An 18,935-nucleotide genomic window follows, 5' to 3' on the forward strand; every position below is an offset into this window, starting at 1 on the left:
AACCTACTATATCCTTTAAGTTTAGCAAGCATTTACTTGCTTTGCATTGTATTAGGACAACCCCAAAGTAGAAGAAAACATGGTCCCTTCTCTCAAAAGTTTCAGTGGAGATAGCACTACCAAACATATACACACAACTAAACAGTACAGCTAAATACAGTATACATCTTAGCTATTAAAAAATGGTGATGGTGATGTAGACTGAGTGTTTGGGGCAGATGGAAACATGGAGGATTAGATAGAGGCTGCAGTAGTCAGAGAGAAGGCAGGTCTAGTTCTGAAGTATAATTAGGATTTGAGTTTGCACTTAAGAAAAGCGCAAAGTCCTTCAGCCTTGAAGCAGAGGGAAAAACGATGTGGATACTACGATGCCTGGTCAGATGCAAAGGGACTAGGAATTCGAGATCTCTCCAGTGAGTCTTGTTCTGCAAAGTTGCAGCAGGAAAGAACCATCAATAGAGGCCCTAATATTGGATATCCCAGCAGGTCTGGTATCCAGGCATTTTCAAAGGTTGTCAATTGAATTCTGGTCAGGATTCTTTTTGCTCATGTATTAGTAAAACCCAACCCAAACTAGCTCAAACACAAAATAGAATTTATTGACTGAGACACCTGAAAAGTCGAGGGATTGATCAGGCTGATCAAGGTGCTCAGTTGATGTCATCAAAGATACGTCTCTCTTGATCTTGGGATTCTTCTTCATGGTGGCAAAACCTGTATATTGGCTGATGCTCTCTGACTTTGATGGTGTAGGTCAGGTGCTCATTGTTGGATCAATCACAGTGACTGTAGCAATGCTGGCCTAAGCCAGGTGTACTTTCCTGGAGTAGGAGTGAGGTCAAGATTTCAGCAACTACATGGTTTGAAAGTGGGGAAGGAGAATCCTCAGAAGGAGTAATGAACGTTGGGCAGACAAAATCAACAGATGTCTCCTTTAAGATGTTTTGTTTTGTTTTGTTTTGTTTTGAGACGGAGTCTCGCTCTGTCGCCCAGGCTGGAGAGCAGCGGTGCGATCTCGGCTCACTGCAAGCTCCGCCTCCCGGGTTCACGCTATTCTCCTGTCTCAGCCTCCCGAGTAGCTGGGACTACAGGCGCCCGCTACTACGCCCGGCTAATTTTTTTGTATTTTTAGTAGAGACGGGGTTTCACCGTGTTAGCCGGGATGGTCTCAATCTCCTGACCTCGTGATCTGCCCGTCTTGGCCTCCCAAAGTGCTGGGATTACAGGCGTGAGCCACTGCGCCCGGCCTAAGATGTTTTATGTACATGATCTCATGTAAACTTCTCAACAACACAATGTTATAGCTATTATTGACCACAACTTACAGATAAAGACATTGAGGCCCAGATTTTGTCTCTGGGACTGTACCTCTGTGTTTTCTACAGAGAGCTTGCTTACACCATTCAGGATGGCCTAACTTAGTGGTCGTCAACCTTGGCTGCACATTGGAATCACCAGGAGTGTTTAAAAAAATCCCAGTATTCAGACCATGCCCCTGACCAATTGAGTCAGAAACTGGGAGTGGGACCTGGCATCAATATTTTTAATAGCTCTCTAGTGTGCAGCCAAAATTGTGAATCACCAGCCCACAGCCTGTTCTTTCTTAAGAAAGTAATAATGAGAAGAGTGAGCCAAGCCACATTTGGTTTTCTCAGCCACAACCCTAATAATGAGGCATGCAACTAGACCCCATAAGGGTCCTAGAGCAGGAAAGCAGGCTACTGAAACTATGGATAGTAATGCTGCTGACTTGGGGCCTTCATGATTTGTATGGCAGCTGTGGTCCAATGTCATTTATTTCCATGTGGATATAATAGGCCTTATGAAGTTGTGGCAAATAGAAGGATTAGTAACATAAGCAAGACATTCTTCTATCTAGGGATGTTTATTTTTTAAAATCTGGTGTAAAAGAGGCTTATGGGTTAGATACTTGAACAGTAATTAATAATACTTGAAACAAAATTCTGATGCCTGGGCTCTGATAGAGGGGGCTTCTGTATATATCAGTGTGGTTGGTTTTTGCCAATGTTCTTGCAAGAAGGGTGACGTCTTGCCCTTCTGAGAGGCCCACACCTTGTAGGGCTGGACCTGCTCACTCATTTTATGCCTTTGGTTGAGCCCATGTTCCCAGACGGCCTGTACTCTAATTTACAAAATGAGATCATTCTATAGCTCAAGTCCAACCCTCTTGTTTTATAGATTACAGAAGCAAGTCTCAGAGAGGAGCTCATGGTTTGAATTATGAGTTCCGATTCCTTGATATTCTTTCCACAATGCCTGATCAAAGTTGTAGAAGTCTTTAGAGTATATCAAGGGCTTTTGTATATTTCCTTTTGATGCCTTTTTATAAATTATACTCTGAAGTACTGTATTTTATTCTTTAAACTGCATTCTAACTGTTCTTTACAATTTATTTTGAAACATCATGTTCATTTATTCTTTTAACAAATATTCACTATGCACCTACTATGGGGTAGGCATTGAAGTAAATGCCATAGACAGTTATTGTATGATGGAGCCTGCAGTGACATTTTAGTCAAAACCAATAGGTTTATGACCTTTACTGACCTTACAAAATAACCCCCATAGTTATTAGGGGGCTAATGTTTGTGGCTTTCTATATTTCATCTTTTCATGCCACTGTCCTGGCTCCCCAAATAGATTGTGTGCTCTTGGAGGAAGAATTTTATGTGTTTTACTCTGTGTCCAAAGCCTATTTCAGTTCCATAAATTATCTATAAGCGGCAGTGTTGGAAGACTGGGAACGTGATGGTTGTTAGATGTGTTAATTAAACTGTAGCCCGTGTTTCTGATAGGTCTTATTTGTTTTGGTTTTAGGAGCTGGTGGCATAAGCATTCCTGCCTTCTGTCCTAATCCAGTTTCCTCTGATAAGGGTATTATTAGAATGTGATATCAGACATTTCCCAAAAAGAAGAACTTGAGAAACAGTTTCCTCCTGCGGATGTGCTGTGTAATCCAGTTGTAGACACCTCTCTACCTGGGATCCTTGATCTCTCCTCTTCCCCTTTGTGCATGATATTTTTGTCAATTCCCTCATTTGAAATAATACCTCATCCTCCCGTATTTTATCAGCATTTGCACGAGCACTTGCCTTCCGACCTGCCTTCATTTCCTCTTTTCCTTTCTTCCTGAATACTCACTCTGCCAAGCACTGGAGACATAAAGGTGTATCAAACATACTTGGTCTCTACTCTAAAGAAGTTTGCAGTTCAGAATGGGAGGTGGACATGTAGGCAACCAGATTACAAGTCTCCAGGCAAGCTTTTTGTCTGTTTTGTCCACGGCTAAATCCAAACTGCCTACAAAAGTGCTAAGAACATTGTTGGCACTTGAGGAATATTTGTTGAATGGATAAATAATCTCTCAGACCCAAGCATGCATATATATGTGTGGATATATATATAAATTATAAGGTTCAGTGAGACTACAGAGGTGGGAAAAATTTGCTGAATCAGGTTCTAAATCATGAGTTGGATTTGGTCAGGCAAAGATTCTATTCTTATTTTAGGTAAGGACTAGGTCTTCATCTTCATTTTCTCATATTGTATGCAGTAAGCTTCATGCGTCATGATTGTTCAGAAATGTCTGTGGCATTGGAATGAAGTTTTTTCTAGCCAGGCAAGAACTCTGCATCTTCACTTCTCAGATTCTTTACCCAGCCTGTATTAAAGGACATACTGGTCCTAATACTGCTGCCAAACCTCCTCGCCACACCTACTTCTTCCCAGGGCTGACCCTGGAAGATTTGTAAGGCCTCTGCCTTTTGAAAAGATGGAACCAGGATGGTTTACACAGCCTCTCCTGCTACAGCAGGCTCCCTGGGACTTGTCTGGAATGCTCCAATATGGTGTTCAGCTGTGCCCCAGAGTTGCTCAAATCAGTGGAGTTTGCTTCCCATGCATAGATCCTTACTTTATCAGTCACAGGATATTCCAAACATGGCCTTTTGCTTCTAGAAATTTCTGGAATTCCTTCTGTGTGAGGTTTAATAGGCACAATAGTTGGATAAATGGGGCTTTTAATCACTTCCTCAGTAATTAACTCAATCCAGCAAATACTTCTTGAGAACCTGTTCTAAAGCAGGCACTGACCTAAGCAGGTGGGGAGTTCAGTGACAAGGAACGAAGAGTCCAGTCCTGCCTTCAAGGAGTTTATAGGTGTTAGTGGTCGGTGTGTATGTGTGAGTGTGTGTGAGAGAGAGAGAGTGTGTGTGTGTGTTACTGGGTAAGGAGGAGAAGTGGGGGATTAAGAAAGTCTTTCAGTAACTTCAGTACAAGGCAGAATATGATAGGTACCAAAGAAGAGGAGGGACTTGGCAGTCCAGGTGGCTAGAATGAGTGTCTGGGTGTGGACAGATTTGAGAGTGTGGAGGAGTGGTGCCATGGAGGAAACAAAAGTAATGAAAACCAAAGGAAGTAGAGTCATATGGCACCCACAGGATGGACAGCCAGCACAGGAAAATAAGGCTAAATAATTATCTAGCCTCACAGTTTGTTTTGACAGGAAAGCTCAATGTGCCTTCCAGATGCTCCAGAAATGGGATAAGGCACCAGGGAGGCTAAGCCGAGAATTTAAGCTTTAGCTCAGCCATGGACTGGTTCTGTGACCTCAGATCCTCAGGTGGGAGTGCATGGTTGGTGCATTTGCAGCCTACGGCCCTTATCTACTGGAGACTGTGGTTCCTAAAGCTGTGCCCTTCTCCCTCTACTGGAGCTCCATATTCTGGCCAGCTTTTGTTGCATAAATCCTGAGTGAGGGATGCTTAACCAGGGAAACTAGAAGGCAGGCATTAGGGAGAAGGGAAATAGTGTAGAGGACAGAGGGGAGATGACCTGACCTTTATTTCTTACCATATTTCAGGACTTTTTGCTCCTTTGACTGCAAAAGGAGAGAAAGATAAATTAAACTTTCTCTTTCAGAATGCTATACTTTGCCATTACTTTTAATGGCAAAAACTGCAATTACTTTTGCAATATTTGTGGCATGTTTGATTTAGGATTTAGCAGTCTAAACCTCCAATAAACTGTTTACATACTTCCAATCTCATGGATTCAAGAATTACACCAAGGCCTTTGCTATGCAGTTATAACTTGTTAAATAATTTCTTTTTCCCTTTAGTGTCTGAACCTCTTAGAGGGTTGCAAGCTTTATCATGTGCCTTTATATTTTGCTAAATTAAGCTTTTTCTCCCTACCTCACCAAGTCACTTTAACACTTCATGCCATAGGTTATAAAATAGATTGTCCCATAAAAAATACAGTTTCTCATTCAGAATGAGTGAGATTTGTCTTCACAGATATTTTTGACCAAAGGAATGCAATCAAAAGAAGGGACGTGATTATTCATTACTCTATTATTATTCTCTTATTTTGTCTCCTGGCAGTGGCTAGGGAGCTTTAGCCCCCATCTCTATGTGGCTGATCTACATGTGCTGAGCATCCCCACAGGAAATAGCAAGGCCAGCTGATTGATGCCCAGCCCTCAGCATGTGTTCCTTCTCTCCAGATGTGCAGTTTGGCTGTTGGTCTACCCTGAAGTGGGCTTGGGGTGCCCTTCCCTCAGATGTGATACTAACTTTGAATTCCCAGTCAGCCTCTGAGAGTTTGAGCATTTGAAAGTGTGAGAAAGGGTGTGTTGGTTCACTTGGTAGCTATTCAAACTTGGAGTTTCTTTGGGCCCCAAGTCTAGTTTGGGGTATATCTCCTCCAAAATGGCCAATTAATTCCTTAAAGTATCACTCATTCATGCTACTCTCTACCTCAGGTCCTTCCTTCCTCATAGAATCACAGGATCAGAGAATTTTAGAGTTAGGAGGAGCCTTAGACATGTGATTCAACTCTCTCCAAAGGGACCCCTACTATTATATCTTAGGGTCTGTATATTCTAAATATTTTTTTCACTTTTCCTTTGGCATGGGAAACTTTGAATTTTGGAAAAGCTGGAAATTTAGCACTGCCTGCTGACTTCATGTACCAAATCCAAACTTCAAGATGTTACAAAAGAGACAGGTTGAGCCATCAAAGGACCAAGAGTCATAGAAAGAGTGGCTTCCCCCGAATAACTACAGGGCTGGAAGAGGGGATTGGGAGTGGTAGAGCCTAGATTATAGCACTATACCTGCCCTCTTCTATATCCATCTTATCTGGAGGAATACAAATTTCACCCTGTTCCCAGGCATATATTACTTGCCAAGGGAATTAAAATAAGCTTACATCTGAAAAAAATTATTCATTTCAGAAGCATGAACAATAAAAAAGACAGACTAATCAGAATAACTTATACAAAAACAGTGTAAATAATGGAAAAGACGAATAGGAATGTGAAGTGAAAATAGTGAGACATACTATGTTGGGGCAGGTAAGGGAATATTATTTGGTACCCAAAGGATAGCAATTTGGCAGTATCCAAAGAAACTTAAAGTAAATATACTTTTTACTCAGCAGTTCCACCTCTACAAAATTAAACTATTGCAACTATTTTGGAGCCAAGACATGCAAAGTGGGAATTTGAGCTGAAGAAAGAATGGGAGCAGAGCTAAGCCAAGGGATGTGGGCATGAATGGCCACCTGGGGTAGGTACTCTGGGCTCCAGTGTTCATAAGCAAAACTCAACTGAGCTTTACTGGGTTGAGACCAGCTTAATCTTACTCTCTAAACATACACCCAACCTAAAGAAGGATGTATACACAGCTCTGAACATTTATTGGCTTCTGAATTCGCGTGGCTGTACAGAAAGGCCACCTCTTTGTCTTTGAATTCTTATGATCTCCTATATTTAAAGAGCATCAGTGAAATATGAAATAAGGAGATCTAAAAATTCTCTTCTCCATAGAAAGCCCATAGTAATGGATTGTAAAACAATATTAAGATGCTAAAACTCCATACATTTATCTACCTGTTCAATGAAATTCCTATCAAAATCCAGATGCCTTTTTTTTTTTGGAAATTGACAAGGTGATTCTAAAACACATATAGAAATGCACAGGGCTCAGAATAGCCAAAACAACCTCGAAAAAGAACAAAGTTGAAGGACTCACACTTTCCAACTTCAAAACTTTCTAAAAGGTAGCATAATCAAAACTATGTGATACTGGCATAAGGACAGAAATATAGATGAATAGAATATAATTGAGAGTCTAAAAATAAACCCATCCACTCATAGTAAATTTGTTTTTGATGAGGGTGTGAAGACAATTCAATGGTGAAAGAAAAGTCTTTTCAACAAATGGTACTAGGACAACTGTAATTGTATATCCACATATGAAAGAGTGAAATTGTATCCCTACCTCACACCATACACAAAACAACTTAAAATGGGTTAAAGAACTAAATGCAAGGCTAAACTATAAAATGCTTAGAAGAAAACATACAAGTAACTCTTCATGACTGTAGGCAATGGTGTTTTAGATATGACACTAAAAGCACTAGGAACGAAATAAAACAAAAAACCCCATATAAATTGGACTTCATCAAATTTAAAATCACTTGTGCCTCAAAGGACACATTTAAAAAGTGAAAATACAACACACAGAATGGCAGGAGTATATTAGCAAGTCATATATCTGCTAAGCATGTAGTATTCTAGCATCTAGAGTATATAAAGAATTTTTATATTACAAGAATAAAAGACAAAAAACCCAGTTAAAAATGGGTAAAGCATTTAAATAGATGTTTCACCAAATAAGAGATACAAATGGCCATTAAGTACCTGAAAAGATAACATCATTCATCATTAGGGCAATGCAAATGAAAACCATTTATACCCACTAAAATGGCTATAATAACAAAATGGAAAATAAGTGTTGATGGCAATGTGGAGAAGTTGGAAACTTTATACACTCCTGCTGGAATGTAAAATAGTGTGGCCACTTTGGAAAACAATTTTGCAGTTTCTCAAAATGTTAAACATAGAGTTATGATAAGACCAAATATTTCACTCCTAGGTACCTAGTCCAGATAAATGAAAATATATATTCACACCAGCATGTACATAAGTGTTCATAGCGGTATTATTTATAATAGCCCAAAGTAGAAACAACCCAAATGTTCATCAACTGACAATTAATGTTTTAAATTATATATATATATATCTCCATACAATGGAATATTACTCAGCCATAAAAAAGAATTAAGTACTGATACATACTATAACATGGATAAACCTTGAAAACATACTAAATGAAAGAAGCCAAACATAAAGGCCACATATTGTATGATTCTGTTTATACAAAATGTCCAGAATAGGCAAATCCATAGAGAAAGCAAGTAGATCAGTGCCAGCACCTATAGAAGGGGAGTGGGGGAATGGGGAATGACTGCTATGGGTTTGGGGTTTCTTTTTGGGGTGATAAAAATGTTGTTTCCTCTGAACTGGGGGCTTAATCTAAATGATTTATAGGGTCTTCTCCACATCCAGCTTCCAATGATTCTATCAATCTTCCTGAATGAGTAACAATTTCAAAAGAACTCTAAAAATCAGCCCTTACACCTTTGGTATCTGTTTTAAGGGAGATCTATTTCTTGAGTATTGGCCATTTTAATCTATTTCTATTCTTATAAAGAACAAACTCAGATTTGGTTAAATTCCTGAGATTTTAATTTCCCATGAAGCATTCTGATTGATTGTGAAGTATGTGGAAAAACCAAACCTAAGGTAGTTTGTGAAATTGAGCATAACTGTAAGTGAGGAAGCAGTTTTCACCAAGGCTCAGTGAAGGAAGAGACATGTGTAGCTGTTGGCTTTTTAAGCCAAATTATAAATATATACGATAGTGGCATAACAATAAAGGGTAGAGAATAGTGACTACATAAATTCTGTGAGGACACTAATTTTGTATAAAGCTTATGACATAGTGGTTAAGAGGTTAGGTGATGCAATTGCTTCGTCTGGGTTAGTACTGTGGATCGATCTACCTCTTACCAAGCCATTTGGTGCTTCAGTTTCCTTATCTGTCACATAAGTGTAGTAATTGTACCTCCCTATAATATTGTTGTGAGGATTAAATTAGATGACACTTGTCAAGCACTGAGAAAGGTGTTTGAGCCTTGGCCAGGGCTCAGCAAACATTAGCATTAATATTTTCAACAAATACTCCAAATGCTTGATGAATTTTATAAACACACTTGGCACTGCTTGACAAATACTTGTTTACAGTGTACCATGCCCTAATGCAACTATCCTGACAGTTACTTAATGGTATAAAATAAAATTTTTCATAATGTAAATAATTTTTTTTTGCAGAACAAAAGTAAAAAATCTTCACTAACAAAATGAAGATCCTGCTAATTATATTTGTCCTAATCATTTGGACTGAAACATTGGCAGACCAGAGCCCAGGTATCAGTATATTTTATGTTTATTATTATTTAGGAAATATTTTTTACATCTCAGTAAACTTTAATAAACAGCAAGAAATAATTTATTTACTAAAAATCAAAGTATGCAGCATTTAGTAATTGTTATACAATATCAAACAAACTTAACTTGTGAAAGACAGCACAAAGCCATGAGCAAAAGTCATGAGTTATGTTGCACCTGGCTAGAAAAACTTTAATTATCCATTGATTTGCTTCAATCTCAATATCACATGTCTCCATGGATTGAGTCAGTCCATTTGTTTATAGATCCATTTGAATCTTGATCTCATAAATGAAAGAAAAGGAACCCCACACAGAAAACAAATTCTAAGTATTTTCATGACTAAACCATTGCCTTCCTTTCCTTTTACAAGCATGAAATATATATTTACACACAAACACACACACACAGTCATACATCACTTAACAATGGGTGTACTTTCTGAGAAATGCATCATTAGGTGATTTTGTCATTGTGTAAACATCATAGAGTATACTTATACCTAGATGGTGTAGCCTACTACACACCTAGGGCATATGATACAACCTATTGCTCCTAGGCTACAAACCTTTACTGCATGTTACTGTGCTGAATATTGTAGGCAAGTATAATACAATGGTAAGGAGTTATATATCTAAACACATCTAAACACAGAAAAGGCAATACCTTGCACTACCACATTATGACAGCTATGATGTCATTAGGTGATAAGAATTTTTCAGCTCTATTATAATCGTGTTTTTTTTGAGACAGAGTCTCACTCTGTCACTCAAGCCAGAGTGGAGTGATGCAATCTTGGCTCACTACAACCTCTGCTCCCTCGGCTCAAGCAATCCTTCTGCCTCAGCCTCCCAAATAGCTGGGACTACAGGTGCATTCCCCCACACCTGGCTAATTTTTATATTTTTTGTAGAGATAGGGTTTCATCATCTTGCACAGGCTGGTCTCAATCTCCTGGGCTCAAGTGATCCTACCACCTTGGCCTTCCAAAGTGCTGGGATTACAGTGTGAGCCACCATGCGCAGCCAGCTTAATTTTAACTGTATGAGGCCACTATCATATATGCAGTCTGTTGTTGACTGAAATGTCATTATGTCATTGTGAAGCACACGACTGTGTGAGTGTGTGTGTGTGCGTGCGTGTGTGCCTATCTGTATAGGAAAAGAGAGAGAGCATGCATGAAAAGTAAGGTTTTATACTCTCTTGTAATTACTAAAAACATCATTCAAAGAAGTATTTTTAACTGTGCATTGTCACTGTGTTACTCTAAGATTTCCTGATGCATTTCTGAGTTACCTTGAAAGAGCCAGTTGTTAGACATTTACTAGCACATTACTAATTTTAGGAGCAGCACGGCTGACCATGACTGCTAAGGTAGATACTATTGGCACCTCCCTTACCAGACTCTTCTTATCTGGCTGGTGCACCCGCCTCCCAGCTACTGTGAATATTGCTGGCAACAGCTCATGGCTCTGCCCCATTTTCTCAGGGGAACTGTTCTCAGTTTTCCCACTTAACCAAGAGGTTCTGCCTACAACCTTCTGCTCCTTCTCTCCAACTTCTGGGGATGGTCTGCAGCCAATGACTGAATAATAGGGTAGCACAAAAAACTGGCTCTCTTGCCTCAAAGAGGGACAGCTCTGCTGTAATTTAGGCTCCAGAGCCCCTTGCAGAGCAGGTCAAAGCTAGACCTTACCTGATGACATGCCCTTCTCTACTTGTTCCCTGTCCTATCCTGTTTGTCTTACATTGCGTGCCCTCAATCAAGCACTTTCATCTGAAATCCCCATCTTAGACTCTGTTCTCCCACCTGAGACAATTGCTTACTCTATAATGTTTTCAAAAATTGCTGTTAGTTCTCAGACAACTTTGGCCCATTCTTACACTGCTATGAAGAAATACCCAAGACTAGGTAATTTACAAAGGAAAGAGGTTTAATTGACTCAGTTCCTCATGGCTGGGGAGGCCCCAGCAAAATTACAATCATGGCAGAAGTGGAAGCAAACATGTCCTTCTTCACATGGTAGCAGTAGAGAGAAGTGCCAAGCAAAAGGGGAAAAGCCATGAGAACTCATGAGACTCTCACTATCACAAGAACAGCATGGGAGTAAGCACCTCCATGATTCAATTACCTCCTATTGGGTCCCTCCCATGACACATGGGGATTATGGGAGCTATAATTCAAGATGAGATTTGGGTAGGGACACAGCAAAACCAGTCCAGTCAGGGACTTTCTGAGTTGGTACAATATCAGAATTTGGGGTTCCAGAACTAAAAAAGAAAAGAAGTTTATTGTCTCTTGTATATCTGTTGGCTAACTTTACTAAAGCCCTTCTGTTTGACATTTTAGCAAAGGCAATTATATTTTCTTCTGTTTGACCTCCGGAAGACACTTTTCTTGGGATTCTGATATACACTTAACACCAGCACATAGTCTTAAATAAGTATTGTGGTCTAAAATATAAAGGTTGAATGATAACTTTGTTTTTGCTTGTTGTTATTTTATTTTGATAGGGCCAGGCCCTGTGTATGCAGATGTTGTGTTTCTGGTGGACAGCTCCGATCACCTGGGACCTAAGTCATTCCCATTCGTGAAAACGTTCATCAGCAAAATGATCAACAGTCTCCCCATAGAGGCCAACAAATACCGTGTAGCCCTGGCCCAGTACAGCGACGAGTTTCACAGTGAATTCCATCTGAGCACCTTCGAAGGCAGAAGCCCCATGCTGAACCACCTCAAGAAGAACTTTCAGTTCATTGGCGGGTCCCTGCAGATAGGAAAGGCTCTTCAGGAGGCTCATAGGACCTACTTCTCTGCACCCACAAATGGGAGAGACAGGAAACAGTTTCCCCCAATTTTGGTGGTCCTGGCTTCGGCTGAGTCTGAGGATGAAGTGGAAGGGGCTTCGAAAGCCCTGCAGAAAGACGGGGTGAAAATTATCTCCGTGGGGGTGCAGGAAGCTTCTGAGGAAAATCTGAAGGCCATGGCCACGTCCCATTTCCATTTCAACCTTCGGACAATCAGAGACCTCAGCACATTTTCCCAAAACATGACACAGATCATCAAGGATGTAACCAAGTATAAGGAGGGAGCCGTCGATGCTGATATGCAAGGTAAGGAAACCCTTGGTTGAAGAGGTGCCTGATCCCCAGGTGGGTCTACATCTGTCCACTCTCACCTCTTGCAACTCATGTTAGGTTTTCATGATTAGCCATGTTGAAGTATTGGAAACTTCTACACATCATACCTACTCGCTTCTGCCTTTGCTTATGCCATTTTTTCTGACAAGAGCTCTATCTTATTGCACTCCTTTGCTTTCTTATAGCTTGAATAACTCCTGTCATCATTTAAATCTCATCCCTACATTCTTTTCCTCTTGGAATCTTTCCTTTCTAATTTCTTTTTGGGTTTCGGTTCCTTGCACACAGCTTATGACAGCAGTACTTCCTGTAACTATCCATTTCTGTGTTTGTCCTCCTTCCCTTCCCCACCACCACGAAGCAAGAAACAGGTAGCACATGAGGGCAGGATTGACAACTTATCTCTCTGTCCTTTGTGCCAAGTACAGTGCCTGACAATGAGCTGGTGTTCTATTTCTCAATGAATTAATACATGAGGATCTTACAGATAAAGAAATAGGATCACTGTCTATTCTCTTTCCTTCACCATCTTGTTACAGTATGAGACTCACAATAAATATTCAATAAATGCTTGTGAACTGATATATAGTGATACTCAGTGAGAAGAATGATAACCTTAGAATGAGACACTATTAGTACATGTTCATATTTTGTGTTTGACCAGGAAGAAGAGGGGATGCCCTCAGTGGTGCAGTAATGCAATGCAGTGGACTGCATTCTGCTGTGTTGAGCCCTGCATCTGCTGTGTTGTCCCATCCTGGACTTTGAGAGGTTAGGAGCAAAGACTTCGGAGTCAGGAAGGTCTGAGTTCAAACCCTGGCTTGGCCACTTAGGACATTGAGTCCCTTACTTAACCCTGAGCATCAGTTTCCTTACCTGTAAAGTGAGGATAATAGTGTCTATCATATAATATGAGTGAGGTGACTTGTATGGCATTTGGCACACTGTTTACTATTATTAATAGTAACAACTATTTGCAAATAAATACTAACCTGAGAAGGTCATTCTTGGAGTTTGTTTTAGCTAACTATGGGATTTCAGAGTAGATTGGTAGATTTATGAGGATTATTTTTAATTCCATAAATATTTTTGAGCTCTCACCAGGCACCAGGTACTGGAGGGATAGGGATAAGTAAGACATGCTTTCTGCCTTCTAAGAACTCACAGATGGGTAGTTCTTGGCAAGGTTGAGCTTATCTCTTGGCTATGCTTTCCACAGCTGCAGTTCATCCAGCTGTGCTTGGAGTCTATGTTTTATGTGAATACGGTGTACTTTCCCTTAGATTCCAAATTTGTATAACCAACTGCTTACCTGGCATCTCCTCTTCAATACTCAGTAGTTTCTCAAACTTACCATGTCTGAAACAGAACACAAATCCCCCCTGTAACTTGTTTTTCTCACTATCTTCCCTATCTTGAAAAAAAGACACCACCACCATTCACTCAGTTGTTCAGGCCAAAAACCCAGGAGTTTTCACCACTTCCTCTTTTGTTGTCAATACTCACATGCAATTTATCCAGCTTTCTGTTCTACCTCTAAGTCATGTATCAAAACTATCCTTGTCATTCCATCTTAGCAGCTGTAATACTTGGCCAAGAATCATTATCTCTTTCCTGGACTAGGGCCATTGTTTCTTAATTATTATCCCTGAATTCATTATTTCCTCTCAGCAACTGGAGTGGTATTTAAAATATTTAAATAAGATCATGTGACTCCCAGAAGATCTGGGCCCTGCTTCCCTCTGGCCTCATCCGTCAATGTTTCCCCTCATTCATGGGCTCCAACTACTCTGGACTTCTTGCTTGTTCCCACCTCTTGCTGTTCTATCTGCCGGAATTCCTCTTCCTTCAGAACTCCATGTGGCTGAATTCTTCTCTTCAGTCATTTCTCAACCCACATGTGATCCTCTCAGAGAGGTCTTTCCTGATTTCTTCATGTCTTAGGTAAGTTAACCCTCCCTTAACCACAGTGTAGTCACTCAGTCAAGTCACCTGTTTTATTTCCTTGCTAGCACTTATTACTGTGTGAAATAATACAATCTAGCTATCTGCCCTCCCCAGAGAATGTGAACTCCCTGTAGTAAGAGATATTTCTGCTAACTCATCCCTGCATCCCAGTTCTTGAGAATGGTGGTGGCAGTGGTAAAGGTAGCGGTGATGGTGGACATGGTGGTTCCTTCACTTCACTAGTATTGAAGATAGTGGTGATGATGGTGGTGGTCGTGGTGGAGGTGGAAGTGACGGCAGTGGTGGTGGTGATCATACAAGTGGTGATGGTGGTCATGGAGATAATAGTGGTGGTGGTCATGGGATGTGGTAGGGAAATTGGTCAGAAGCATTCTTCAGAGGGAACAGCATATGGAAAGCTTTTGAAGTCAACAACCTTGTAAGTCTTGTTTAGAATTTTGATCTTTTGTTCACTAAAAGAAAACGATGCTGTCTACATCCATCATGACTACCTCTATTCTAACTAATGTGCTTGATAATGTAAAAAGTACCTTTTTCTCTCCGGGCCAGTGGTTTATACTAATCCTCACACATTTTCTCTCTGCGTAGTTCACTTCCCCATATCCTGTCAGAAAGATTCACTTGCTGACCTCGTGTTCCTGGTGGATGAGTCACTTGGGACCGGAGGAAATTTAAGGCATCTTCAGACCTTCCTTGAGAACATTACCAGCTCCATGGATGTGAAGGAAAATTGCATGCGACTTGGACTGATGAGTTACAGCAATAGTGCCAAGACTATTTCATTTCTTAAATCAAGCACAACCCAATCTGAATTTCAGCAGCAAATCAAGAATCTTTCTATCCAAGTTGGGAAATCCAATACAGGGGCTGCCATTGATCAGATGAGAAGAGACGGCTTCTCAGAGTCATATGGCAGCAGAAGAGCACAAGGAGTGCCTCAGATTGCAGTTCTGGTCACCCACAGACCATCAGATGATGAGGTGCATGATGCTGCACTGAACCTTCGACTGGAGGATGTAAACGTGTTTGCCTTGAGCATCCAAGGGGCTAACAATACCCAGTTAGAAGAAATAGTGTCTTATCCTCCAGAACAGACAATTTCCACGCTGAAGTCCTATGCAGACTTAGAAACTTACAGTAAAAAGTTCCTGAAAAAGCTCCAGAATGAAATATGGTCCCAAATTTCTACTTATGCTGAACAAAGGAATCTTGATAAAACTGGTATGTTTTTTAAAATACTTTTCTAATTATAAAATTAATATAAGTGGTTACCTAGGACTAGGGTGGGAGTGAGGATCAACTGTAATTGGATAAAGGAACTTTCAGGAGTTGTGGGAATGTTCTAAAGCTGGATTTTGGTGATGCCCATACAACTTCAAACATTTGCCAAAAATCATTGAACAATACACTTACAAGAGGTCAATTTTATAACATATAAATCACACCTCAATAAAATGTAAAATATATGTTAATTATAAAATATTGTAATAGTATGGCTTGACATACAGAAGAAAATAGAATCACCTGTAATTCTATCTTCAGATAAAACCATTAATACTTTTTTTCTGTTGTCTTTAGTCTCTTCTGTCCCTCTCTCTTTCTCTTCCTCCATTCTCTCATCCCTCACCCCTCTCTCCCTCTCTGTCTTCCTTTCATTCATGCACACACAGACAAATACAGAGTTTTTAAAAATGATATCACATTGTATATATCAGTGCTGTCCAACAGCCCTTTCTATGATGCTGGAAATGTTCTTTATCTGCACTGTCCACTAGGTCAGCCACCAGCTACGTGTGACTACTGAGCACTTGAAATGTGGCTAGTGTGATGGAGGAACTGAATTTTAAATGTCATGTAGTTTTAATTCATTTTAATAGCCAGGTGTGTCTAGTGGCTGTCATATTGAACAGTGTAGGCATAGACAATTGGGTAACTTTTATTAGTTACAACTATATTTGGGTGTGACCAACAGAAGAAACCAAAATTACAGTAATTGAAAGAGGGTAAGATTATTTTTTCTGTTTCACAAATAAGTCCAGAGGTAGGTAGACTGAGCTAGTCTGATACACCACAGCGTCAGAGACCCTGTCTTTTTCCACATTATTTTTTGCTGTTCGTGGTCTTAATTCCTAGGATCGTTGTCCAAAATAATGGCTCCAGGCATCACCCTCACATCCAGAAATCAAGAAAGACAAAAGGGAAGAAAAAGCGCCAGGCCTCTTCACCTTTTCTTCAAGGATGCTCCCAAGAGTTATATGTGCCATTTCTGCTTACATCCCATTGGCCAGTACTTGGTCACATGCCACACCTAAGTTATAAAAATGGAAGCTGGGAAATGTGACCTTTATTTGGGGAAGCCAAGCACCTAGGTTAAAACTGGTGGTTCAATTGGTGTAGAAGAAGGAGAAAATGGATATTGGAGATAACTAGTAATATCTGCCTTACCCACTTTTCCATCAACTTGATATTATGATCTTTTGTCTGTTTCCTTAAATACTCTTTTGAAACATTCCTTTAGGTTGAGAAAAATATTCCATATAATGGATATACCGTATTTTTTAAAACATATCTTAAATTGTCGGATATATAGGCCAATGTTTTGTTTTTATAAAAGTCTTGCAGGGACATCCTTTTACCTGTATTTTTATGCACAATCATGGTTATTTTCTGACATTTAGATCCTGTCTATTTTTTTCTTCTATCATTCCAGTGAAGGATCTCCTAGTTAAGATTCTTTGTGAATCTGCTATAGTTTTACAGAGCTCTTTTCAAAGGTACATGCCGAGAGATACTTAATATGACTTTGAGCTCATCTAATTCTGAGATACCTACTGTCCTCACACATTTTCTCTGTAGAGAAAATGCTTCCAGGCAATTGAAACTGGAATTTGGCAGCACACAACATGGAAAGGAATTTTAATGTTCCAATGATATTAAAGGCTAATTTTGAACTCAGACCAGCTTCAATCTAATACTGTTACTAGGCCATAGGAGGGATATGTGGCATAGTCTCTTTCGGGAGTTTGCAATGATGCCACAAAAAATTATTATTGTAATTATAGAAATTGTAAATGGGAAGATATGGGACCAAAGCTAGGGCACAAGGCCTCACTATGTAACTCCTTAGTAATCCAATTGTTTTAAAATGTTGGTACCTGACTTAAGTTGGGCTCCTCAGAAGCAGATGCCTGGCAAAAATTCACATGAAATTGATATATTAGGAAATGTAACCAGAAAAAAAAAACGGAGATTGGTATGAAAATGAGGAAATGGGAACAGGAAGGAAAGGACAATAAGAAAAGTCCTATGGATAGTAACCTTGGCTCAATTCCATGGTGTCATTATAGAGATAGTGTATATCAAGCATCAGAGTTGTCCCAGGCAAGGAAAACAAACAAACAAACAACAACAACAACAAAAAAAACACAAAAAACATAACTAGAGAATTTACATTTAAGCACATGCAGGGAATGTAAATTTCTGGACACTCCTGGTTCAAGTGCCAGGCAAAGGAGTTTCCAGAAACTCAGGGGCAGCTCACCTACAGATATAGCATTTGCTATTGGGAGTTAAAGCAAAGCACTAGCAGCCAGTTTGCATAAAAAATGGTAAGAAATTTGAGAAAATACAGGTGAAAACACCAATAGTGTCTGTTGTAAACTTAATTAGGGTCTTTTGAGGAGCTTGTTAATAATTCAGTTGCCCAAGCATCACTCTAAAACTACTGAATTGGTCTCTGAGGGTAGGGCCTGGGCCCATGCATTTTAGTGAGCTCCCTAATGAATTCAGGCTAGCAACATTTAAGACCTACTACCTTAGGGAAGTTTCTGTGATCTAGAGTGTGGTGGCCAGCTTTGCAATTTCAGAATGATCAACGCTCAGAGAAACAATCTATATCTGGCTTAGTCCCTGCTATATCTACTACATCTGGCACATACTAAGTGTTCAGTTTTTATTCCATAAAACTTCATTAAATCAAGGCAAAATTCACATTAACCAAACTCAAGCGACTGATGTATAGAAAAAGAATGACAATTATCTATGTAAAAATGAGAGCTATCAATGCCCAGGGGCTTGGACATTCACATCTTCCAAGTGGTACATTCTCTCCCTATAGATATGCCAAATTAGAAGCTAAATTGCAATCAAAACTCTGCTTGGGGTTGTGGAATCAGAACAAGAGAGTTACTGTAGTTTTACAATTGAAATGTTTAGTAGCATCCAATTGGGCAGATGTTTCTACTTTAAAATCAAATACATACATCTATATTTATATATGTATCTGTATATATGAATGCACAGGTGAGGCCTTGAGCCAAGGGACACATTCTTTGGCAGTGTTTAATTGAAATTTTGTAATGATAGAAATATTCTGTATCTATGCTAATAGGGTAGCTGCTAGTTATATGGAGCTGTTAAGCACTTGAAATGTAGCTAGTGTACTCAA

The 18,935-nt window shown here is 39.7% G+C and overlaps 1 protein-coding gene across 1 annotated transcript in view; it reads left to right on the plus strand.

Moving 5' to 3' along the window:
- COL6A5 (collagen type VI alpha 5 chain) overlaps nucleotides 1–18,935 on the plus strand; it is a 137,688-nt gene that overhangs the window by 18,407 nt on the left and 100,346 nt on the right. Inside the window, exons 2-4 of the mRNA XM_009446456.5 lie at nucleotides 9,263–9,358; nucleotides 11,894–12,493; nucleotides 15,077–15,709. Of these exons, the coding sequence (XP_009444731.3) occupies nucleotides 9,292–9,358; nucleotides 11,894–12,493; nucleotides 15,077–15,709 (1,300 nt within the window). The 5' untranslated portion in view covers nucleotides 9,263–9,291. The remainder of the gene's footprint in view (nucleotides 1–9,262; nucleotides 9,359–11,893; nucleotides 12,494–15,076; nucleotides 15,710–18,935) is intronic.

This window comes from Pan troglodytes, chromosome 2 (assembly GCF_028858775.2).
Source record: "Pan troglodytes isolate AG18354 chromosome 2, NHGRI_mPanTro3-v2.0_pri, whole genome shotgun sequence".
In the NCBI taxonomy this organism is placed as follows: Eukaryota; Metazoa; Chordata; class Mammalia; order Primates; family Hominidae; genus Pan; species Pan troglodytes.